This window comes from Schistocerca gregaria, chromosome 5, assembly GCF_023897955.1.
Source record: "Schistocerca gregaria isolate iqSchGreg1 chromosome 5, iqSchGreg1.2, whole genome shotgun sequence".
NCBI classification, from domain to species: domain Eukaryota; kingdom Metazoa; phylum Arthropoda; class Insecta; order Orthoptera; family Acrididae; genus Schistocerca; species Schistocerca gregaria.
In genome coordinates, this window is record NC_064924.1 from 306049230 (window position 1) to 306076311 (window position 27082).

Sequence of the window (27082 nt, forward strand, 5' to 3'; positions counted from 1 at the left end):
GACCGAAATAAAAGAAAGGTTCAAGAGTGGGATTAAAATTGAGAGTGAAACGATATCAAGATTCGCTTACGATGTAGCTATCCTCAGCGAATGTGAAGAACAATTACAAGATCTGTTGAATCGATTGAACAGTCTATTGAGTACAGAATATGGATTGAGAATAAATCGAAGAAATCCGAAAGTAATATGAAGTGGGAGAATTGAGTACAGCATACAACTTAAGATCAGAACTGAGGATCACGAAGTGTATGAACTTAAGAAATTCTGTTACCTAGGTAGCAAAACTACTCCTGATGAACGGAGCAAGGAGGATATAGAAAGCGGCTAGTACTGGCAGGAAGGGCATTGCTGGCCAAGAAAAGTCTACTAATGTTAAACACAGGCCTTAATCTGAGGAAGAAATTTCTGAGAATGTACGTCTGGAGTACAGCATCATATGACAGTGAAACATGGAGTGTGGGAAAACTGGAACAGAAGAGAATCAAAGTGTTTGAAATGTGTTAAGAGAAGAATGTTGAAAAGTGGTGGTAGAAAAGAACGTTGAAAATCTGGTGCTCTAATAAGAAAAGAATGAGGTAGGTCTCCGCAAAATCAATGAAGAAAGGAACATATTGGAAACACAGATCAAAAGAAGGGACAGATTATAGGAAAAGTGTTAGGACATCAGAAAATAACTTTCATGATACTTGGGAGCACTGTAAAGAGTAAAAACAGTAGGAGAATAGAGAGATAGGAATACATCCAGTAAGCAAGTGATATTCTGAGATCAAATGGTTGGCGCAGAAGAGAAATTCGTGATGGCCACATCAAACCACTTAGAATACCGATGACCAATAAAACTGAATACATAAATAAATAATATAGGCAGACATGTTATGACCTTTGATCGCGTTCCGTAAGGCCGACTTGAATGATATCCAAAGTCTGGTATAATATCTTCTGCAATAAAGCTTCCTGCAATGGATCTCCTAACTCATGAACTGCAGTTCACCAGAGATCCTAACAATAAATGGAAGTTTTAAGTGTTTCAGTCAGCATCACGCAGGTCGTTGTTTTAACGTTTTTATGGTTAGGAGATGACGATCAATCGAAAATTCAGTGGTATCTCTTAAGCTTTGGCTTTTCAGTGGGGGTTATGGAAATTCAGTTTTCCACTGCAAGCTGGTGACTTATGTAGGTTTCAGCGAAACTCATCTCCAGCTTATTCCAGCGGAAGTTAGTGCGAAGTTGGAGGCAGATCAAGAAAGACTTTTGTCGTACCGCGCTCGTCTTGTTAGGGAACAAATCTAACATTAAGCCACAATCCGATAATCCTTCGAAAACTTTTGTTAATTCGAATTTTGAAGAGGCTGGTAGTTGTTTTCTTTCTCTTCAACGTTAAGCAGAGTGTAAAAAAACTGCGATATACTTCTGGAGAGGTAATTAATCTGCATGCAAAAGCTGCTACAAATGAATTTTCTGCTTCTGAGGCTACAGCTATGTCATCTTTTCTGGCAACGCATAATAAGTCGAAAATAAGTGAATGTTTGGAATAATAAATGCCAGTAAAAAATACTTGGCATGATGAATCTCAGAGTGGAAAAGCCCATTCAAATACGGATCATTTGATTTTGTTAGATACGTCAGTCTCTAGTTGGCTGAGTGGTTCCAGGCGCTTCAGTCTGGAACCGTGCGACTGCTAAGGTCGCAGGTTCGAATCCTGCCTCGGTCATGGACGTGTGTGATGTCTTTAGGTTAGTTAGGTTTAAATAATTCTAAGTTCAAGGGACTGATGACCCCAGATGTTAAGTCCCATAGTGCTCACAGCCATTTAAACCATTTTGTTAAATACATTGATGATCCATACCATTGGGCCACCTGCTTCATAGCTTGTTTATCCACATTTGGAGGGCAATACAACAGCAATTTTGCGCAACGTAGTTTCGACAAATCTTTGATAGGATTCCAGAGGTATGTGTCACTAGACATTGAAGTCTGAGTCAAGTAATTTCCATAATGGTACAGGCCAGTGGTTTTTAGGCACCGAGGTGGCGCCCTATAGCGTCACTGATGTGTTCCTTAGGGTTCATATCAGCTGAATTTGGCGGCCAACACATCAAAGTGTGCTCACTATGACGCTCTTCAAACCACTGTAACACGATTCTGGCCTTGTGAATGCAGAAAATGCAATCGGCGTCGGGGAAGATATCAAGCATGGAGCGATGCAGATGATCCTGCATAGTTTCCAAGTGCCATGGAACAAGATTTCCACACCATGTTATAGTTCTGGGTGGAGATTTTAATTTGCCGGATATAGACTGAGAGACTCAAACGTTCATAACGGGTGGCAGGGACAAAGAATCCAGTGAAATATTTTTAAGTGCTTTATCTGAAAACTACCTTGAGCAGTTAAACAGAGAACCGGCTCGTGGCGATAACATATTAGACCTTCTGGTGACAAACAGACCAGAACTATTTGAATCAGTGAATGCTGAACAGGGAATCAGCGATCATAAAGCGGTTACTGCATCGATGATTTCAGCCGTAAACAGAAATATTAAAAAAGGTAGGAAGATTTTTCTGTTTAGCAAAAGTGACAAAAAGCAGATTACAGAGTACCTGACGGCTCAACACAAAAGTATTGTCTCAAGTACAGATAGTGTTGAGGATCAGTGGACAAAGTTCAGAATCATCGTACAATCTGTGTTAGATGAGTATGTGCCAAGCAAGATCGTAAGAGATGGGAAAGAGCCACCGTGGTACAACAATCGAGTTAGAAAACTGCTGCGGAAGCAAAGGGAACTTCACAGCAAACATAAACATAGCCAAAGCCTTGCAGACAAACAAAAATTACGCGAAGCGAAATGTAGTGAGAGGAGGGGTATGCGTGAGGCTTTCAATGAATTCGAAAGTAAAGTTCTATGTACTGACTTGGCAGAAAATCCTAAGAAATTTTGGTCCTATGTCAAAGCGGTAGGTGGATCAAAACAAAATGTCCAGACACTCTGTGACCAAAATGGTACTGAAACAGAGGATGACAGACTAAAGGCCGAAATACTAAATGTCTTCTTCCAAAGCTGTTTCACAGAGGAAGACTGCACTGTGCTTCCTTCTCTAGATTGTCGCACAGTTGACAAAATGGTAGATATCGAAATATACGACAGAGGGATAGAGAAACAATTAAAATCGCTCAAAAGAAGAAAGGCCGCTGGTCCTGATGGGATACCAGTTCGATTTTACACAGAGTACGCGAAGGAACTTGCCCCCCTTCTTGCAGCGTTGTACCGTAGGTCTCTAGAAGAGCGAAGCGTTCCAAAGGATTGGAAAAGGGCACAGGTCATCCCCGTTTTCAAGAAGGGACATCGAACAGATGTGCAGAACTATAGACCTATATCTCTAACGTCGATCAGTTGTAGAATTTTGGAACACGTATTATGTTCGAGTATAATGTATTTTCTGGAGACTAGAAATGTACTCTGTAGGAATCAGCATGGGTTTCAAAAAAGACGGTCGTGTGAAACCCAGCTCGCGCTATTCGTCCATGAGAATCAGAGGGCCTTAGACACGGGTTCACAGGTAGATGCCGTGTTTCTTGACTTCCGGAAGGCGTTTGACACAGTTCCCAACAGTCGTTTAATGAACAAAGTAAGAGCATACGGATTATCAGATCAATTGTGTGATTGGATTGAGGAGATCCTAGATAACAGAACGCAGCATGCCATTCTCAATGGAGACAAGTCTTCGGAAGTAAGAGTGATTTCAGGTGTGCCGCAGGGGAGTGTCATAGGACCGTTGCTATTCACAATATACATAAATGACCTGGTGGATGACATCGGAAGTTCACTTAGGCTTTTTGCAGATGATGCTGTGGTGTATCGAGAGGAGAGCAGCGCGCTTCGTTACAGAATCATTTAGTAATCGCGAAAGCGCTACGGAGATGATAGATAAACTACAGTGGAAGACTCTGCAGGAGAGACGCTCAGTAGCTCGGTACGGACTTTTGTTAAAGTTCCGAGAACATACCTTCACCGAAGAGTCAAGCAGTATATTGCTCCCTCCTACGTATATCTCGCGAAGAGACCATGAGGATAAAATCAGAGAGATTAGAGCCCACACAGAAGCATACCCACAATCCTTCTTTCCACGTTCAATACGAGACTGGAATAGAAGGGAGACCCGATAGAGGTACTCAGGGTACCCTCCGCCACACACCGTCAGGTGGCTTGCGGAGTATGGATGTAGATGTAGATGTATGTCCCTCATAGCATAACATTGCGACCACGGTCTGCGTCCCTGCCGCGGAGAATGTTACGAGCAGTCGTTCGCTCGAATGGCGCATTACCCGCACACGACCTTTAACATGGTGTAACGAGGTTCATCTAACCAGGCGACACGTTTCTATTGTTCCGCGGTCGAAGCTCGATGTTTTCGTACCTACTGCTATCGTAATGGACGATCTCGTTGTGCCATTGTGGGAAAACGCAGGGCTCTTCAGCTGCATAACTCTCTGTTCGAAATGTGCTTTGAACGGTGTACTCGGAAACGTTCCTATACCAGCACTGTACCCTGTCGTAAGACCTGCCACAGATCGCAGCCTATCCTGCTTCACAAAGTGGACTAGCCTCCGACCTCAAGTTTCCTGGATGTCAAAACCTTGTCACTTACTCGTGGTTTCATAGGTCTTCAATAACGTTCTACACATGCTGACGTCAGTAATACACGAACACTCGGCCAGCTTCGAAGTTCCCGAGGTCTTTGTTTCCAGCCGCTGTTCATAACAATCTGACCTGTGTCAAAATCACTAGGACAGTGGGTTTTCTCTTTTGCGGCCCGTATCGTCGCTAGAATAACTACGCTTATACACTCCTGGAAATTGAAATAAGAACACCGTGAATTCATTGTCCCAGGAAGGGGAAACTTTATTGACACATTCCTGGGGTCAGATACATCACATGATCACACTGACAGAACCACAGGCACATAGACACAGGCAAAGAGCATGCACAATGTCGGCACTAGTACAGTGTATATCCACCTTTCGCAGCAATGCAGGCTGCTATTCTCCCATGGAGACGATCGTAGAGATGCTGGATGTAGTCCTGTGGAACGGCTTGCCATGCCATTTCCACCTGGCGCCTCAGTTGGACCAGCGTTCGTGCTGGACGTGCAGACCGCATGAGACGACGCTTCATCCAGTCCCAAACATGCTCAATGGGGGACAGATCCGGAGATCTTGCTGGCCAGGGTAGTTGACTTACACCTTCTAGAGCACGTTGGGTGGCACGGGATACATGCGGACGTGCATTGTCCTGTTGGAACAGCAAGTTCCCTTGCCGGTCTAGGAATGGTAGAACGATGGGTTCGATGACGGTTTGGATGTACCGTGCACTATTCAGTGTCCCCTCGACGATCACCAGAGGTGTACGGCCAGTGGAGGAGATCTCTCCCCACACCATGATGCCGGGTGTTGGCCCTGTGTGCCTCGGTCGTATGCAGTCCTGATTGTGGCGCTCACCTGCACGGCGCCAAACACGCATACGATCATCATTGGCACCAAGGCAGAAGCGACTCTCATCGCTGAAGACGACACGTCTCCATTCGTCCCTCCATTCACGCCTGTCGCGACACCACTGGAGGCGGGCTGCACGATGTTGGGGCGTGAGCGGAAGACGGCCTAACGGTGTGAGGGACCGTAGCCCAGCTTCATGGAGACGGTTGCGAATGGTCCTCGCCAATACCCCAGGAGCAACAGTGTCCCTAATTTGCTGGGAAATGGCGGTGCGGTCCCCTACGGCACTGCGTAGGATTCTACGGTCTTGGCGTGCATCCGTGCGTCGCTGAGGTCCGGTCCCAGGTCGACGGGCACGTGCACCTTCCGCCGACCACTGGCGACAACATCGATGTACTGTGGAGACCTCACGCCCCACGTGTTGAGCAATTCGGCGGTACGACCACCCGGCCTCCCGCATGCCCACTATACGCCCTAGCTCAAAGTCCGTCAGTTGCACATACGGTTCACGTCCACGGTGTCGCGGCATGCTACCAGTGTTAAAGACTGCGATGGAGCTCTGTATGCCACGGGAAACTGGCTGACACTGACGGCGGCGGTGCACAAATGCTGCGCAGCTAGCGCCATTCGACGGCCAACACCGCGGTTCCTGGTGTGTCCGCTGTGCCGTGCGTGTGATCATTGCTTGTACAGCCCTCTCGCAGTGTCCGGAGCAAGTATGGTGGGTCTGACACACCGGTGTCAATATGTTCTTTTTTCCATTTCCAGGAGTGTAAAAGTCGCTTCAGAGCAACGGTGTCAAAATCTTCTGGAAATCTAAAAATATGGAATCAATGTGGCATCCCCTGTCGATAGCAGACATTATTTCGTGAGAATAAAGAGCTAGCTGTTTTTCACAAGAATAACATTTTCTGTATCTGTGTTGGCTGTTTCTTAATAAATCGTTTTCTTCGAGGTGATTCATAATGTTTATATATGTTCCAAAATGAACTGCAAATCGACTTTAGTGATACGGGCCTGTAACTCAGCGGATTACTCCAATTTCCTTTCTTGGGTATCTGTGTGACTTGTGTAACTTTCCAGTCTCTGGGTACGGATCTTTCTACGAGCGAGTGGCTGTATATGAATGCTAACAAGGGAAACTCCCCCCCCCCCCCTTATCCACAGATTTATTGGTGAGGTGGCCCAGTCGATAGCCCATCAAAAACTGAAGTCAGGTCAAGCATGAAAACATGAAGAAGGTGTACTGCCCTGTGAAAAAAAAGTAAATAAAAACAGTGAACTTTCTAAGGTTAACAAGTTCAATATCAAGAAATGTTGCACAGCTACGACGTCCTGGTGAAGTGATCGCGGCGTTGGACTGTAAACTGGATGAGCCGTGTTCAAAACTCCCTCGTGAAACTGATTTTTTTTCACTGCATTATGAACTGTTCGTCCGGTCATTGAAATGTTGTTCTCTTTCTGTAGTCTTGGCAGTTGTCATACTATACATTGGTTGTACCGGGTGGCTATAATTAAACTTTCACTATTTAACACGTTATAACACGGAAACTAAATACCATACGAAAACCAGACTTGGCAAACCAATGTCAGAGTATGGGGTCCATGACTTCCATGCGTTACAACGCCACCATATCAATCTATGGCCACAAGGTGCCGTGATGTGTCATCATGATTCATAACTCAGTCTCAGTGCACTTGTCGAGCACTTGTTGTGTCAACATGAGTTTGGACAAAAGGAGCAGGGCATTACTGGTGAAGCTCTACTATAGAAACAACAGTAATGCTGCAGCTGCACTTCGAGAATTTCGCAGGCTGAAAGGTTTACGGAAGAGTCCTCTTTCTCTACCTGCTCTGCGGTGCATGATGAAGTAGTTCGTATCAACTGAAGAACTGGGCGTCGGTCCTGGTTATTTATTGTTTCACAGAAGTTCTTTTCACTGTTTGATATTATACACTTATTTGCTTGACTCATTTTAAGAACATACTCATCACTCGAATCCATTAAAAATGACACTCATTCAAAGTTCTTCCCTGTAATGACACATATTCTCAATGCAGTTAACAACGCCAAAGGTTAGGGAAATGAGTTAAGGGTTCCTCGGGGAATCAAAACTTAATGATGTCCACGAGGGTCTCAAATGGCATATTTCAAAGAATGATAATTACTTGGGCAAACAATTCATAAATCCATAAAATTAACGTAGAACAAATGAGGAAGAGCATAGCTATCACAGACTTGGCTCATTGTAAAGTGAGGACTGGTACCATCTGTCTATGGGAGACATGGTATCTCAATTCTGCAAACAGACGATATAATGCCCAATAATATTCAGTAAATCAGCTCTCGGAGCTGCGATATGTCATAGCAGTTGAAACGCATGCTATATGCAAACGAAGCATTTTTTCGGAGAAATGCAGCAGTATTACGTAAGTCAGCAGAAATCTCCGATTTTCAGGTCTGTTCATATCAACGGCGGCAGGAAGAGTGAGTCTGCACTATTCCGTTCGAAAAATCGACCGTGTACTCAGTACTGGTTACGGGCGGCCGCGGTGTCCGTGCGGTTGTAGGCGCTTCAGTATGGAACCGCGCTACTACTACGGTCGCAGGTTCGAATCCTGCCTCGGGCATGGATGTGTGTGCTGTCCTAAGGTTAGTTAGGTTTAAGTAGTTCTAAGTTCTAGGGGACTGATGACATCAGATGTTAAGTCCCATAGTGCTCAGAGCCATTTCAACCATTTTTTTACTGGCTACGAGGGCTTGTCAGTAAATACCAGTCCACGAAAACTACTGCCAAAAGGCTGATTTGCTGAGGGAGGCAATAAGGAGATGGTTATATCGCTCGCCAAGGTTCGTGGAATTAGCTTTGTCGCTGGCCTCAGCTCACGAAGTTTGGGACTGCTCCAGATTCACGAAATTTTGCAGGCTGGAAATCGTAATTGTAATAGTGAATTGGCAAAACAATTACATCTCAGGAAATTCCAATAAAACATGGTGAGATGTTGCCTTTGGACGGGTCTCAAGTTTTATGCGTTGTGTATGTAGAGACATGACTTGAAAAGATGTAGGCTTCACTGTGCATCTGTTTAAAAGGGGATGAAGTAATTCATTATTGCCAAGTTCTTGCTCGCAAGTTGATATAATACAAGTGGAAACTGAACAAATCAAAGTTAGTTTTAAGAGGAATATACGACATGGATGCACCTAATGACCACTGTTGTTCAACTTTGACATCGTAGAAGCTACGAGGGAACTAACTAAAATTTCTGAACGGGGATACAAGTGCAAGGGAATGTTACTTCATGAAAAATAAATAAGACACAAAGGTGATGAAAAGTGGTAGAAATAAGAATAATGACTTGCTTGATATCAAAACTGGGAAGGCCACAGCAGTGGTACGAATGAGAGATTTCGAAAGATTGTAGAATTATTTTGCTAAATATGCACAAACCGTAGGGAAAGATCCCTAAGAGAATAATGAGTGGAAAAGGTCATATGGAGTAGGGCCAGAAATTCGTTCCGAGGGAGACACATCAGCTTGAAGATGGAGATAAATTCTTTATCAGTGTAGGTTTCAGATATTAAAACACACAGAAGAACTCGCCAGGCAAGCGGGAGTACTCAGTTTGTACTAGCATTTTAGTGCTATGGTGGCAGCGAACCATCATGACCGTCTCAGCTTCAATGTAAGATCAAGATATACCAGGTGATCAAAAAGTCAGTATAAATTTGAAAACTTAATAAACCACGGAATAAAGTAGATAGAGAGGTACAAATTGACACACATGCTTGGAATGACATGGGGTTTTATTAGAACCAAAAAATACAAACGTTCAAAAAATGTACGACAGATGGCGCTTCATTTGATCAGAATAGCAATAATTAGCACAACAAAGTATGGCAAAGCAAAGATGATGTTCTTTACAGGAAATGCTCAATATATCCACCATCATTCCTCAACAATAGCTGTAGTCGAGGAATAATGTTGTGAACAGCACTGTAAAACATGTCCGGACTTATGGTGAGGCACTGGCGTCGGATGTTGTCTTTCAGCATTCCTAGAGATGTCGGTCGATCACGATACACTTGCGACTTCAGGTAACCCCAAAGCCAATAATAGCACGGACTGAGGTCTCGGGAACTGGGAGGCCAAGCATAACGAAAGTGGCGGCTGAGCACACGATGATGACCAAATGACGCGCGCAAGAGATCTTTCACGCGTCTAGCAATATGGGGTGGAGAGCCATGCTGCATAAACATTGTACGTTCCAGCAGGTGTTTATCAGCCAGGCTGGGTATGATGCGATTCTGTAACATATCGGTGTACCTCTCACCCGTCACGGTAGCAGTTTTGCTGTCCAGTGCCATCTGTCAGACATTTTGTGAACTTTGTTTTTTTGGTTCTAATAAAACACCATGTCTTTCCAAGAATGTATGTCAATTTTTACCTCTCTATCTACATTATTCCGTGGTTTATTAAGTTTTCAAATTTATACTGACTTTTTGATCACCCGGCATGTTGTCGAGATGCCTCCGCACGGAAATGCGGAAGTGAGCTGGAGCACCATCAGGTAGTAGGCATAATACCATTCGTACCATCAAAGCCAAGTCTTCCAGCAGGAGAGACAGCGTCACCTTCAGGAAGTACAGACGTGTCTCGCTTTTGAGGCGTTGTGGAAGGTTGACTTATTTAACGAGGCGGTCGCCAGTAATCCCCGCCCACACATTGAGACAGAAGTGATGCTGCTACCTCTCCACTAGAATATTATTACATGCAGAACTTCCCCATTTGCCTCGTATGTTCTCATGTGTGTTTTTCTTAATGAAAACCTACATTTTCACAGCTATATTATCTCCACCTTTAATGGGTGTGCCTTCTTTGGGAAGTGTTTCCAGCCATATGTCTACGAGTATTTCTCCTTTCCTGCTGCTTATCTTCCCTGTGACAATTTCTTGCAGTTTGTCACCATTTAGCCAAATCACTCTCTACCCAAGGGTGACGAAAGAAAAATGTTTCGTAACATCGGCGAAGGGAGAGTCCTATTGGTATAAGGCATTGATATGGAACTTAAGAAGTCGTTCCCCAAAGTGTATAGTACTTCTGTGCTCAAAACAATAGGTAGGGAACGAAGTCTGTGAAAGACCCGTAGAGCAGAAAAGACAAGTTACTAGGACATCCGCTGCGGCATCCAGAAGTAGTTGACGCTGCAGGGCGAAAAGTGACAGAGGTTGAGAAAGACTAGAAAATGCTAAACAGAGCATTGAGGCGATTGGGTATAGCACTTTCATGGAGATAAAATTAAGCAGAAATGGAACCAGTCGAAATGGAACCAGTCGAAAAAGGGCTTATAAAAGATTATTTATGATGGTCTTGTATGTATTTTACAACGGCACAGCGTAGGTCCAATATATGCAGTGTTATCCTAAAAAACATTTTGATTAAGGAACAATGTACTGCCTTATCCTGCATAGAGCTATCGTTGCAATTTCGTGGTCGGTTCCAGTGGATCTTACCCTGTAAGTAGTGGTCACCACTAGAGTACACAGGTTAATATCCGATATTTATCCAATATGCAGTATTCAGATCAGGCTGTGTGTATGTGAAGCCTGACACGGTTAATCCAAATCAGTATTATAACGGTCCAGAAACAAAGACTTGTCATATCACAACAAAATGTGACAACAGGAAAAAAGAAGAACGTATTTCAGACACAATGTCGCTAAAGAGGTGGCATAAAGTGTGGCACAATGGGTGTCCGTGAAATCACCATTTCCCTTTAGCACTGATTCCCACATATTTCACGGTCGTAAACGACCGCAACGCGATGAGCAACAGTTCGACGTTATTGACAACGTTCGACACTAATGATACCCCGTGGACTACTCAGACCTACTGATCTTAGGCCACCGTAGGGTTGCAACGCACTGAACGTGATCTCGCCTATCAGGAGTGCAGTGCGATCCTGACGTACAAAACCACTCGAGGAAATCTGAACGCGATTTAAAGCAACAAAGGATGCATACGTTGTTCCAGTCCTCTGGTTTCTCGCCCTCCTGTGGCGTGATCATGGAGGGGTGCAACGTTGACACACGTGAATGACAAAGGGTTCCTCTAAGGCCCCTCAGTTCTGCATCATCCTCAGTGATACCCGTGCATCTTTGGTGAGCACGTTACAAATGTACCTGCCAGATGTTCGACACTCATTGAGCTGGGTGATGCACCCAGTCAACCCATTTGGCTCCCCTTAGGTCCCGCATGCACGGGCGCCACGGCAGCAACTGAATAGGTTCAAATGGCCCTGAGCACTATGGGACTTAACATCTGAGGTCATCAATCCCCTAGACTTTGAACTACTTAAACCTATAACCTAATGACATCACACACATCCATGCCCGAGGCAGCATTCGAACCTGCGACCGTAACAGAAGCGCGTTTCCTGACTGAAGCTGAATATGTGTCGAAGTACATTTTTGAAGTGTTCAAGAAAGGTGTGCAGGTGACACCAACGGTGTTGCCGAAATGGGACTCTTGAATTCTTTGCGTTTTTATTCCTGCAAGTGCCAATGTTTCATAAAAATAAATAAATTATTTTCTTTCTGAGTAAAGGAACAGCATATGCGTTTGGTGTTATATTTAGTGGGCTGCCAATTAATTGTCGTCGCTACGGCAGCGTCGTAATGGGAGTCGAATCATACAATAATACAACCCATTTGTTTCTTTTTTTTTTAGTAACAGCTTGCTTGAAGATTAGTTTTGTCGAATGCAAATCGGTTTTAACTGTTTTTTCTCTTCTGTGAATTGTGTTTCCCTGTTAACATGCGCAATGTTTCAAATGTAAGTACGTAGCGCAATATTTCAAAAGCATCACGTAATTATGAAGGTACGAATAGACGAAACTGCAGGAAGAATGATGACAGTTATTTGAATTTCGTGTTTACGTTTTCTACTGTTAGAAATGAAGAACGAGCGCAGTGTTTCATTTAGTTTGAAGTCCTAGCTACTGGAGCATGCTTGCAGACAAAACGAAGCGATGTTTGAAGGCAAATAACGGTATATTGGTAAAAAACACACGAGAATACAAGTTCGAAGAAATGACAGAACAAGGAAGACTCTCACTAACCAGGCTAGGATTTCTAAAATGGCTCATCTTTCATCTTACCAAGTTGCCTACCATGTAGCAAAAAGTGAGAAACCTCACACCATAGAGGAAGACCATATTTTACCAGCTACGCTGAACATAATATATATTGTGACGGGTTAGTCAGTTGCAAAGTAAATGGAAAGTATTCGTTTGAAGGCAAAACTATAAACCGTGGAGTACTCGATATGGTCGACATCATTAACGATTATCTGGTCGAAAACGTCAGAAGTAACGGCGATTTTGCCATTCAGTTGGATGAAGTTGCTGACAGTCACCACGACGCGCATCTAATTTGTTACTCGCAGTTTATGCATAACAAGTTTCATGAAGACAAATTTAGCTCCTGCCTGCTACACCGGTTTGCAAACTCTGATCCGAAAGAGACTACTCATGCTATTTGGACACGCTTTTTTATTTACCGAGAAGCACTGGTATCAGAAAGCATGAGCTCCGTCCTTCATGAGGGTCTTCAAATGTCACTGTGGTACACTTCCTTAAAAATCGGCTACTTAAACTGAGATGTTTTCAATAAATTTCCCTTGATATGAGGGCTGCTCAGATTTTTCTAAGAATTACAGTGGAAATGGAAATTAGCGTTTGGCGGCATTGGCCAGGAGGCCCCTTGCGTGGCAGGTCACACTGGGCGACCTGCGCACCGGATGGGGATGAAATGAATGATGAAGACAGCACAACACCCAGACCCGGAGCGGAGAAAATCCCCGACCCAACCGGGAATCGAACCCGGGCGCCTAGGACGGCAATCCGTCACGCTGACAGCTATCGTGGCTGACAAGAATTACACTAACTATTGCTGGCTTTCGCTTGGCAATATCTTGAAAAGAGTGAGTGAATTCAGGAATAATCTTCAGTCTTCCTTTGTTCAAGAGAAATACACTCCTGGAAATGGAAAAAAGAACACATTGACACCGGTGTGTCAGACCCACCATACTTGCTCCGGACACTGCGAGAGGGCTGTACAAGCAATGATCACACGCACGGCACAGCGGACACACCAGGAACCGCGGTGTTGGCCGTCAAATGGCGCTAGCTGCGCAGCATTTGTGCACCGCCGCCGTCAGTGTCAGCCAGTTTGCCGTGGCATACGGAGCTCCATCGCAGTCTTTAACACTGGTAGCATGCCGCGACAGCGTGGACGTGAACCATATGTGCAGTTGACGGACTTTGAGCGAGGGCGTATAGTGGGCATGCGGGAGGCCGGGTGGAGGTACCGCCGAATTGCTCAACACGTGGGGCGTGAGGTCTCCACAGTACATCGATGTTGTTGCCAGTGGTCGGCGGAAGGTGCACGTGCCCGTCGACCTGGGACCGGACCGCAGCGACGCAAGAATGCACGCCAAGACCGTAGGATTCTACGCAGTGCCGTAGGGGACCGCACAGCCACTTCCCAGCAAATTAGGGACACTGTTGCTCCTGGCGTATCGGTGAGGACCATTCGCAACCGTCTCCATGAAGCTGGGCTACGGTCCCGCACACCGTTAGGCCGTCTTCCGATCACGCCCCAACATCGTGCAGCCCGCCTCCAGTGGTGTCGCGACAGGCGTGAATGGAGGGACGAATGGAGGCGTGTCGTCTTCAGCGATGAGAGTCGCTTCTGCCTTGGTGCCAATGATGGTCGTATGCGTGTTTGGCGCCGTGCAGGTGAGCGCCACAATCAGGACTGCATACGACCGAGGCACACAGGGCCAACACCCGGCATCATGGTGTGGGGAGCGATCTCCTACTCTGGCCGTACACCTCTGGTGATCGTCGAGGGGACACTGAATAGTGCACGGTACATCCAAACCGTCATCGAACCCATCGTTCTACCATTCCTAGACCGGCAAGGGAACTTGCTGTTCCAACAGGACAATGCACGTCCGCATGTATGCCGTGCCACCCAACGTGCTCTAGAAGGTGTAAGTCAACTACCCTGGCCAGCAAGAACTCCGGATCTGTCCCCCATTGAGCATGTTTGGGACTGGATGAAGCGTCGTCTCACGCGGTCTGCACGTCTAGCACGAACGCTGGTCCAACTGAAGCGCCAGGTGGAATTGGCATGGCAAGCCGTTCTGTCAGTGTGATCATGTGATGTATCTGACCCCAGGAATGTGTCAATAAAGTTTCCCCTTCCTGGGACAATGAATTCACGGTGTTCTTATTTCAATTTCCAGGAGTGTAATTGAGTGTCAAGAAGTTCGTAGACAGTGATCATTTTGAAGTTGCTGCATGTTCCTAACATATTTAAAAAGCTCATTTTACTCAATGAATCGTTTCAAGATAATCAGACAAATGAGTTCCTGTTGACCATCGTCTTCTGTGCGGATGCACAAGCAGTGCCCGAACTCTTACGGGAATCGTCAACAAGCTGCGATTAATGAGTATAATGGACAGGGGCACTATGAATATAGTGCTGGACAACAAGTTGGGAATTTGGGTCTCACGGGAGGCGTGTCAGAGATAATTCTCTGCAATCGCACTATCTTCTGTGTCCTCCTAGGCTCAAATGGATAGAGCGTCTGCCACGCAATCAGGAGATCCCGGGTTCGAGTCCTGGTCGGGGCACTCATTTTCAACTGTCGCCGTTGGCTTATATCAACGCCTGTATGCAGCTAGGGGTATTCATTTCATTGTAATTTCATTCTAATGAGCTGCATGGTATCTGTTCTTTCGGACATGTTCGGAAGAACAGATACTATCTTCATATATAGTCTATATATACTAGAAATGAATAAATATGCCCAATGTGGACCTAGGAAAATATTTTCTGCTTTGGCTTGATACTGTGCAAAAATTATCGTGTGATGTAGTATAGTGCCACGATTTCGGAGATCTTGTTACTTTTTCGTATGAAATGGCAAAATGAAGTTCTCAGCAAGTTGTCACATATGGAAGCTTGAAATACCTACTTCTAAATGTAAGATAAATAATACGGAAGGCGTGCAACGAATGGCTTACTGAAGACATGCTCATTCCAGTGTGACACAACAGACATTGAATCGCCATTTATCAATTTAATAGAAAATAATCGAAGCTCATCCCAATTTATGTTGGTTTGTACACACTACTTTATTACGTTCGCACACAAGACAAAAACCCATCCGCAGCGTGTAGTAAAATGTAACATCGCCTATAACCTTGATAATGACATCAGTTTGGCACGGAAGAATGTTCCCGTTTTATTCGGGTACGAAACTTACATATCTACAATTCTGCAGTTTGGTATCTCTATTGGATATAAACTCCTATTAGTGAGATCATTTGCGTAGTGAGTAACTGAAGTAATTTCTAAGGCATCTATCTCCGTTCCAGCAACAGTCTTCTAGATCATTTGTTGACTAAATTGAGGTGACAACAGTCATGGGATAGCGATATGCAGATATACAGCTTGCAGTAGTATCACATGCACAAGGTTTAATAGGGCAGCAGATTAGCCGACCTGTCATTTGTACTCAGGTTTCCGAAGTGATTACGGCCTCACGACGGGTATTAACAGACTTAGAATGTTGAATGGTAGTTGGAGCTAGACGGATGGACATTCCATTTCGGAAATCGTTAGGGAATGGAATATTCTGAGGCACACAGTGCCAAGAGTGTGCTGGCAATGCCAAATTTCTGGCGTTCCATCTCACCAAGGAGAAAACGGTGGCCTACGGACTTCGCTTAATGGCCGAGAGAAGTGGCGTTTGCGTAGAGTTGTCAGTACTAACAGTCAAACAACACTGTGTGAAATAAACTTAGAAATCAATGCGGGACGTACGGCGAATGTATCCGTTAAGACAGTGGGCGAAATTTAGCGTTAATGGGCTGTTGCAGAAGATGACCGACTGGAGAGCCTTTGCTAGCAGCACGAGGTCACCTGCGGTGCCACTCCTGCGCTCGTGCCATAGCGGTTAGGCACTGGACAACCGGAAAATCTTGGCCTGGTGTTATGAGTCCCGATTTCAGTTGTTAAGAGCTGATGGCAGGGTTCGAGTGTCGCTCAGACTCCACGAATCCATGGATCCGCGTTGTCAACAACACACTGTGCAAGCTGGTGGTGGCTCCATAACGGTGTGTGCTTTGTTTACATGGAATGAACTGGATCATCTGGTCCAATTGAACCGATTATTGACTGAAAATGATTATGTTCGGCTACTTGGAGACCATTTGCAGCCACTCATGGATTTCATGTTCCCAAACAGCGATGGAATTTTATGGATAACAGTGCGCCATGACAACGGGCCCCAGTTGTTCGAGAATGGTTTCGAGAACACGCCAAAGGTCGGGGCGAATGATTTGGCCAACCATATCTCCCTAAATAAATCCCATGAGACATAATCGAGAGATCAGTTCGAGCACAAAATCTTGCACCGGCAACACTTTAGCAATTATGGATGGCTGTAGGGGTAGCATGGCTCAGTGTTTGTGCAGGGACTTCCAGCGACCTGATGAGTCCATGCCACGTCGAGTTGTTGCACTACACCGGGAAATAGGAAGCCCGACACGATATTAGGAGGTATCCCATGACTTTTGTCATCTCACTGTACATTAAGAGCTTCTACAGAGGCAAGTTACTTATTTTGCTTTTTCTGCGTTCTTTTTGCAGTTTAGTATTTGATTTCGTGTTGTGTATTTACGAGATCAGACTCCCGTTATTAACTGTGTAGTGTATATTTACGCATTCTGTATCGCCACTGTTGTTTATTTTGAACAGGACAGCGACTGTGTTCACGGAGTCTTCGGCGGCTGCCTGACTGAATTTATTCCTGTTAATTTACAATCCACATTATGTTGGATAAGAAGCTCGAGCTTTCCATGGCTTCTCCGCCATCGTCGTCAGGTGCATATAAAAACCACTGACTGCTGCTGAAGGTGGTACATTTGTTAGAAGATGATACGTACTGGAAGCTTAGTAGTGATCTGACACAGGCTGGAATGTTGTAAAAAGGTCCTGGTTCGCCGAACGATGTGATGAAGAAATTTAAGCCTCCTGCTACCAGACCTCAAAGACCTTATGGAATGCTGAAGATACACAAGGAAGATGTCCCTCTAAGGCTATTGTTAGTGCAATCAGTTCGCCCACCTACAGACTGCAAAACACGTGGTAGGTTTATTTTTAGGCAAAATGGGATTTTGTGAACACTAGGTCGTCAGCTCACAGACATTTCTTGAGACACCCAAGAATATTAAGAGAGATGAAAACGACGTAACCATTGGTTTGGAAGTATTGGGTCTTTTTAATGGGGTGCTTGTACAAGTCACGCTGGATCTTTTGATCCAATAGTTTGCACTTTGGATTGTCAATTTTTATTGCGATGCTCTAAGGACAACGTTCATGATGGCTGTAATCAAGTTTTTCTATGTGAGCCACTGTTCACGCAAAACTACAGGCCCTGTATAAACCTCCTTAGACTTTTTGCAGATGAAGTCTTCAGAAGGTCAAAACGAATTACGATGTTATTTGGACTAAATATTTTCATGGTGTGAAAAGTGCCGACAGTTCATCCTGAGCAGTACAAAGTGTGAAATGTTCCACAGGAGTACTACAAAAATTTAATTACATTTCGGTTAGATGATAACTAACATATTTAACGGTGTCTACCGAACTGCATATCTAGGGATAACAATTACAAGAAATTTAAGTTGGAACCACCGCATATAATACGTTTGTGTGGAAAGTGAATCAGACATTGTATTTTATTGTCGCTACACTTAGAAAAAGCAACCAATCTACTAAAGAAATAGTCCAGTCTACGCTTGTCCGTCCTCTATTGGAGTACTGCTTCACGGTATCGGCTTCTTAACTGTCAGGACTCATAGAGAAACGGCAGCTCGTTTCGAATTATCGCGAAGTAGGAAAGAGAGTGTCACGGATATGTTAAAAAGGTGTTTTTACGTGCTGCGGGATCTTTTTACGAAATACAGTGGCTAAATTTCTCCTCAGAAAACTAAATCATTTTGTTTTCTACCGTCTATGCAGAGAGAAGTGGTCATGGTGTTGAAATAAGAGAAATCAGAGTTTACGAGGAAATACTTAGGTGTTAATTTTTTTCCACGTGCTACTCGAGAGTAGAACGACAGAGAAACCGTCTGAAAGTTCTTCTACGAACCCTCTGACAAACATATAACTATGAATTTCAGAGTTATCGAGTAGATATAGGTGTAGACTCGCTTACAGGCGATTGTGATCATTATCACGACTAAAGACTTTGGTATACGATAACAGCGCAATGGCTCCAGGTGGAGACAAATTTTTGTCCTATTTTCTTATATTTTTTAAAGTCTTTGATTTTAGATAGTTAGCGCGGCTTACTGTGAGAGATGCACGCTGCGCAGCGGGCGCGTGCTCTATACTCTCTGGTGGGGCTAAAATCCCTTTGATTACACAACGTTCCGACAACACGCTGAGTTCCTGTGAATAATTAGCTCTGCCGTTTGAAGCAAACTTCATTGAACTGACAGAGCACTTCTATCCTACACAGGCCAACTAGATTAAGGCTCCGCCCCTTTGAGTGAGGCGCTGTTTCACGTTTTACATAGTTACTCAGCGGAAACTGTCCTTCAGGGTTTGCTTGTAAATAACACTACCTTTTAAATTCTCTTTTAATTAAAACATTAGGGTTCGTCGGTATGGTCTTAAGACTACGTTACCAGGCGTGTTAAACATAATTCTACAAAACTTGTCGGTTTGTAATTCTACACAATTACATCAGCTATACGAGAACTAGGTTGAAAAGGAGGATCTTACAATAGCATATCACTATCTCAGTATACGAATTTCCCGTGTAAAACTCTAGCGGCTGTAGAGTGAACTCTCCATGGTACTTACAAGTGAAACCGGATTTAACATTTCTGGAGAAGACAGTGCTACACTGGTAAGCGTTTTGCGAAACGTTACTTTTCCGTCATTCCCGCCATCAGTCATGTTTCCATGGTGAAGTTTCGGCTATCTTGTATTTAGTATTGATTATGTTCTGTTCAGAATATAAGTTGCGCCAATGCCCTTACCGCAGTGGTAACACCAGTTACCGTCAGATCACTGAAGTCAAACCCTGTCAGGCTTGGCCAGCACATGGGTGGGTTACCGGCCAGCCTACCGACCGCTGTTGGCATGCGGGTTGCACTCAGCGCTTGTGAGGCAAATTGACTGAGAGAAAGCGGCTCAGATGATGAAAACTGACAACGGCTGGGAGAGCGGTGTGCTGATCGCATGCTCCTCCCTATCCGCATCCAGTAATGCCTATCGTTCCCTCCGGGCGGAGGAGTCATTATAAGATGCTGGAGACATTCATCACAGTTTTTGAAACTATTGTCTACACAATACTGAATCTATTAAGGGCAGACAGAAGAATTATCGTAGCAGCAGCTTACTGGGATAATTTACAACGAAACGGAAAATGAAGATTTGTTTGACTATGATCAATCTGATTTTATGGAAGGTAAAGACACGTGAGATCTAATTCTGTTTTAGAGCTTGAAAATGCAAGCAAGATATAAGAAAAGTAAAGGCACTCTCCTAGAATTTGTCGACACAGAAAGAAGATCGACAATGTACAAGTGTTGCAAGTTATCAGAAAACTGCACAAAAACGGGCATAATCGGAAGGGAAAGACAGAAAATATACAGTATGTGTGACAGCAAAGTAGGAATAGTAAGAATGTAATAAGAACGATTGACCAGCACAGAAACTCGTGGAATGCAAACGGCGTTAGCTTGGATGCAGTCTTTCTACTCTATCGCTGTACCTGCACATCGAAGAAGGGTGGAAGAATTTGAAGGAAAAATTTCAAAATACTCTGAAAACTCATGGTAAAAAGACATCAAAGATAACACTAATGATATTGCTATCCTCTGCGAAAACAAGGAATGCCTTCAGAATCTGTTGAACGTAATGATCAGTCTGAAGCGTATAGACTATAAACTGAGAATAATTAAGTAAAGATAAAAAGGAAGGCAGGTTGTCGTAGTTATCAAATAATAAACCAAACCCGTAAGAAACAGATTACGACAGGCGCTGAGAGCTTGGTTCGCCGGAAGGATTATGCTAGTAGCAAAGAAACGCTCTAACATGAGAAGGAAATTTCGGAAAAGCTGCATCTGGAGCACAACTGTTATGGAAAGGAATCCTGAATTGGAGGAAACCCTAGAAAGAAAAGATTCATGGTCGTTGAGATGTGTTCTATCCATGTTTCAGAAAATTAAGTGGGCCACTGAAACAAGAAATGAGGAATTCTCCGCATAATATGCGTGGGAAGTAATATGTCTAAACGTACTAACAACGTGCAAGTTCACGATAAGAGCACTTGTGTGACTTCGAGGGTAATAGAGTGAGCAGTACAGTGCTAAAATTATATAGGAATATAGAGAATGGAATGTGTGAAAAGCGTGGAATTCTCGCAAGGTATCCAAGAGATTTTGAATGAAGTTATGAAGGTAGATACTGGCGGAAGTAATGACGTGAGTGTCTGTACGGTTCATTTGGTAGAGCATTTGATCGAGAAAGGCAAAGATTTTGGATTTGTGTTCCAGTCTGACACATAGCTTTAAACGTTTGAAATATCGGTATTTTTATATAAACTCCTGTGGCCAGAAAATTTTACTATATATTTCATACGATATTTTATCGCACATTTCCATCACATTCGTCTGGCTGTAGTGGACCGTCTCATATTATAAAAAGATGTAAGAACGCTTAGGCCTCCGTCAGGGTATGTAGCACTACACTACTGTCCAGACATTCATTGATATGATGAGTTTTATTCGTTCCTTTTTAGGATGAAAGCAGGTACTGAGAGGTATGAATATTACAGAACTATCAGTTTAGTAACTCATGGCTGCAAAATACTAAAGGAATCGTTGACAGAAGAATGGAAAAACCTGGTAAGCCGACCTCGGGGAAGATCGGCTTGGATTCCGGAGAAATGAAGGAACACGCGAAGTGATACTGACCCTACAACTTATCTTAGAACACAAAACGAAGAGAATCGAAAGCCAAACCTACGTTTATAGTTCTTGTAGATTTGTAGAAAGCGTTTGACTATGTCGACTAGAATACACTCTCTGAAATTCTGAAGGTAATGGGAATAAAATAAAGGAAACGAAGAAGTATATACAGCTTGTACAGGAACCAGATGGCAGTTACAAGCTTCGAGAAGCATGAAAGGGAAACAGTGGTTGAGAAGGGAATGAGCTAAAGCCTGTCCGCAATATTATTCAATTCAGCAAGCGGTAAAGCAAACCAAGGGTCAATTTGGAGAAAGAATTAAAGTTCATGGAGAATAAAAAAAAAATTGTAGTTTGCCGATGATATTTTAATTCTGTGAGAGACAGCAAAGGATTTGGAAGAGCAGTTGAGTGGAATGGACAGCGTCTTCAAAGAAGGATATAAGATGAACGTCAACAAAAGCAAATCAAAGACAATGGAATATAGTCGAATTAAAACAGGTGATGTTGAGGGAAATATATTAGAGAACGCCGGCCGGGGTGGCCGCGCGGTTCTACGCGCTACAGTCTGGAAGCGAGTGACCGCTACGGTCGCAGGTTCGAATCCTGCCTCAGGCGTGGATGTGTGTGATGTCCTTAGGTTAGTTAGGTTTAATTAGTTCTAAGTTCTAGGTGACTGATGTCCTCAGATGTTAAGTCGCATAATGCTCAGAGCCATTTTGATTAGAGAACGAGACACCAAAAGTAGTAGATGAAATTTGCTATATCGACAGGAAGATAACTGATGATGGCCGAAGTAGAGAGTATATAAAATTAATATTGCCAATGGAAGAAAAAGCGTTCCTGAACAAGAGAAATTTGTAAACATCGAATATATATTTAAATGTTGTCTTCTATGAAGAAATTTGTGTGGAATGTAGCCTTGTATGGAAGTGAAATGTGGACGATAAACAATTCAGACAAGAAGAGAATAGAAATTTTGAAATGTGGTGCAACAGGAGAATGCTGATGTTTGGGTGGGTAGACCGCGTACTGATGAGGAAAACTGAATATAACTGGGGAGAAAAGAAATGTGTGTCATATCTTGACTAAAAGAACGGATCGATTGATACGACACATTCTGACACATCAAGGGATCACAAATTTAGTATTGGAGAGAGATAAAGATTTTGAGGGCGACCAAGAGATGAACACAGAAAGGAGGTTCAGAAGGATGTAGGTTGCGGTAGTTATTCTTAGATGAAGAGGCTTGTGCAGGATAACGCAGCAGGAGGACTGCACAAGGTCAGCCGTCAGACTGAAGACAACAACAGCAACAAAATTTGCAGGAGTGAAGACAGTGCTTAAGTTGCGTTGCCCTAGTAGTATTACATAAACTCATGACAGCCACTTATCGAAACGTTGGTTCAGCATTTTGCAACGCTATGCGGGCTGAGGGAGAAGAACTTTATGGAAATTTATTCCAGAGATAAAAGCCTACAAACGTACATATGTTTCTTTATTGCTACTTCATACTCTTATTCCTCAAAGGCTAGGGTGAGCTGACAACACTCCAACATTCACTCTTCAGCTGAACATTGAACAAAGTAGACAACTTAATTTTTTCTTTAAGAAAACACTGAAGATGAAGTATTTATTAAGCTAATGATGATGTGCATTATTTCTTGAGGTATGAGAATGAGATGTGAGGGCTCCTATCAACTATGAGATACGAACATTGATGGGGATAATATGGCTGCGGACGTTTTGTGTTGGAAGATGTACGTGAGTATGCAGACTGTATGGAAAGTGTAGGCTGTGAGTATCACATTGCGGGTGAGGTTGCAATGAAGTAGAAGTGGGATTGGCATGGATGGGAAAAGAAGGTTGTGGGGGTGTTGTGATGTGTGGGTTCCGCAGGATGTTGGGAAACACTGGAGGGAGGACGGGGAATGTGGTTATTTGTCGTTGTAGCGTCACTGGATCTGAGAAAGTAGGATGTGGGATTGGGTAGGTTAGACTAGGGGCGACGAAGTGTGCTTGGTTTTGGGGATTGGCAGCTATGACGCCGAGGCGCAAGACAGATTGAATTGTGAGGAAAATTTGGCACAGTTTAGTTTCTTGCATGTTCTGTGGACAAAATTTGGCGCAGCTTACTATGATGAGGGACGTGACAGTAGGTAAACAAACACAGCGCATTTTCCTTCCGAAACTACGGCTTTATTCAGGCCACTTACTCTATTCCTTCTTCCTTATATTTTTAATTGTTTCATGATGTAGATCGAAATTTTATGACTGTGACACAACCAGATACATATTATCCATTCAGAAATTCGTCTATGACGTAGAAAAAAATTAAAATGATTTCAATTTATGTTTAGGACTTTCACAATGGAGGTGCTCAAATATTTTTATCATGACATTCTTTGCTGTTTCTGTGCAAGTAAGTTGTGTACTGTGGAGGCTATTGCTTACCCAGTGTCAAATTTAAAAACACTACTATTATTTTTAAACTGTGCCTGATCCTTCACAACAAACTCTGTAAGAGAGTAAATGCATTTTGAGGCTCATCCTGGTACGCCAAATTTTTTTTGAACAGTTGCTTACGTGAAATTCGAGAAAGGACCCCTGTTATTATCTGTACGTCAGTCGTATTTATGTGCAATTAATACTTCGTATCGTTGTGTCGAAATGCTTCAGAAAAATAATGCCCCACATCACATCCATTAATGCAAGTAACAAACTATTTTGCTAATGATTTTGTCATCAAAATAAGTAATTACATGGGAGAAAGTATTGCTGAACTTAATTGTTTGAGAAGATTTATAATAGGTGATTTTCGTTTCAAATTCTAATCAAAATGCACACCTAGTAATTTGAATAATTAGTTTCAAGATTTCCTTCCCTCTGCGCTGTACTGTTACCGCTCAATATCTTATCTTGCACACATTCTTTTCTATGTTAGTCGATAGACCATTTACCGAACACATCGATAATACTTTTGAGTATTTCGTTTATTGGTCCTCTGTAGTGGCTGGTATGGTGGACTCAGTTCTCTCAATTGAATGCATTCACCAGAAATTTAGATGAGAAAAGATTTCCGAAAATCGGATACTAACACAAAATCTTACACTGAGTCCTTGCGTATTTATTCGAATATACAAAGGCTCCTTTGTTATGCGTGTACAGCATGGATGCTTGTCATCACCGCGAAAACCAAAGTTACGTAAGGAAAACAGCCTGAAAATGAGCTCTGTACGGGAAAAGGAAAACTGGTACGCTAGTTTTACCCAACTACGCTCTGGCCAGACGCAAATTTGCATCATCAACAAAAAACACTGCTTCTGCTCCATTAGTCCAAGATGAAAGACCATTTATTTGTGGCAAGGAAAGGAGTTGTCTCAGAATTGAACCCTGTGGGACATCGGTAGTAACTTTTTCCCACTCAGAAGAAGATTTATCACTAGGGCTGCATACGCTATCTGACACGATACTTTGCTTTCTATCAGGTAAATATTAAGTGAATCACTTACCCAGTGTACATCGAAAGTGATTTCACATTTCTCCAAAAGAATGTTGTGATTTGCTCTGTCTAAAATAAGGTCAGTAGGTGAAATATTGCCAGTCAGGTATTTCAATATATTGTCCGTGAAATGGTAGGTGGCCGTTCTGTAATTCAGACTGTGACTGACTCAGAATTTTTCGGAGGATGTGAGGACATTGGAAAGTGTGGATGTTTTTCAGGATTACTATGATGAGACGGGCTGTGTCTTCATCAGTGGGAGTAGGACGGAGAGAGTTATGGTGGTACATTGGATTGTCGCCCTCTAGGATGAGGACATTGGTTTCAAGTTTTGTTGAAATAGGTCTAACTTTACACTTTTTAGAGTACGAAGCTTATCGCAAAACCTGCACAGCATGATTGTGGGATACAAGAATGGAGAGTGAAATGCTCTGCGTAACAACACACGAGTGCCTACTCGCGGGGTCATATCGTATAGTAGTGTTTGCAGACTCTGTGCCTGAGTAGTAGGTGAGTGGGATAGGGGGCTGCTGCAGCGCTGCGTATGCGGAGAGCGTCGAGGGGGCGCGGCGCAGCGCGGGACTCACCACGTCTATGATCTGCTGCAGCGTCAGGCCGAACTTGACCTCCAGCGGCTCCGACTCGTTGGCGACGGGCCTCTCCAGCGTGTTGTAGGCGCCCAGCAGCCGGTTCAGCAGCTTCTTCTCGTGGGGCCCCTGCTCCGAACCTGCAACCACAAGGCGACCTGCACTGCTCTGTCCACTCATTCGGGAGACTCACTTGAGGTATATTTCCTGAGTTATATTCGATTCCGTGGGAATGATTGTGCCCCACGACGATGGTGTAATATAGGACAGAAAGAAGGTCCTCATCGGTCGTAATATCATCTGACGTTTTTATTGCATTGCAGATCTATATTTCAACTGACAGTGTAGCTCTCATCAGTGCTATAAATACAAATAACACAAGAATCAGACATAGAAACAGCACGGAACAGCATACTGGTCAAATGACACTTCACAGTTGTACGCAATTACAGTTCCACTGTTACATACCAGTATACACTGATAAGCCAAAACATTATGACAACTGCCCACCGCGAAGTTAAATGCCACCTGGTGACGCCTTGCGGGCACGTGACGAGGTAGCAAAAGTACGTAAACGGATGAAAGGAGTAGATATGGATGGGGCATCATCCTAGCAAAGATATAGGCTGCAAATGGGGAAATCTACTGACATTTATTTAATCGTATGGCTAGGGCTCCCCGTCGGGCAGACCGTTCACCGGGTGCCGGTCTTTCAATTTGACGCCACTTCGGCGACTTGCAGTCGATGAGGATGAAAGGATGATGATGAGGACAGGACAACACCCAGTCCCTGGGGGGAGAAAATTCCCAGACACAGCCGGGAATCGAACCCGGGCCCAGAGGATTGACAGTCCGTCACGCTGACCATTCCGCTACCGGGGGCGGACATCCATTGAGATAAGAGACTTCGACAAAGTGCAAATTATTATTACGTAGAACCTGTGAACGAGTATCTCGAAAATGGCGAAGCTGGTCGAATAATCACGTGCTGCTGTCTTGAGCACCTACGGAAAGAGATGGAAGAACTGCGAAGCTACCACTAGGCGTTGAAATGTTGGACGCCGGCGACTCTTCACAGAACGTGGGCTACGGAGTTGGTTGGTTGGTTTAAAGAAGCGTTCAAATGGCTCTGAGCACTATGGGAATTAACTTTTGAGGTCATCAGTCCCCTAGAATGTAGAACTACTGAAACCTAACCAAGCTAAGGACATCACACACATCCATGCCCGAGGCAGGATTCGAAGCTGCGACCGTAGCAGCCGCGCGGTTCCAGACTGTAGCGCCTAGAACCGCTGGGCCACCCCGGCCGGCCTAAAAGAGGGGGGGAAGGGACCATACTGCTTGGTCATCTGTCACTTGTTCCGAATACAACAATGCCGCAAGGGTGAGGCTGAAACAAACGAGACTGACAACACAAAACGGAGAGAAAGGAAAAACCAC

The 27082-nt window shown here is 43.9% G+C and overlaps 1 protein-coding gene across 6 annotated transcripts in view; it reads right to left on the bottom strand.

The window, feature by feature from the left end:
- LOC126271869 (neuronal acetylcholine receptor subunit alpha-7) overlaps positions 1-27082 on the bottom strand; it is a 1066999-nt gene that overhangs the window by 282041 nt on the left and 757876 nt on the right. For all 6 annotated transcript variants that reach the window (XM_049974212.1, XM_049974210.1, XM_049974213.1 and 3 more), the window contains exon 2: positions 25643-25782. In XM_049974212.1, coding sequence (XP_049830169.1) covers positions 25643-25782 — 140 coding nt within the window. The remainder of the gene's footprint in view (positions 1-25642; positions 25783-27082) is intronic.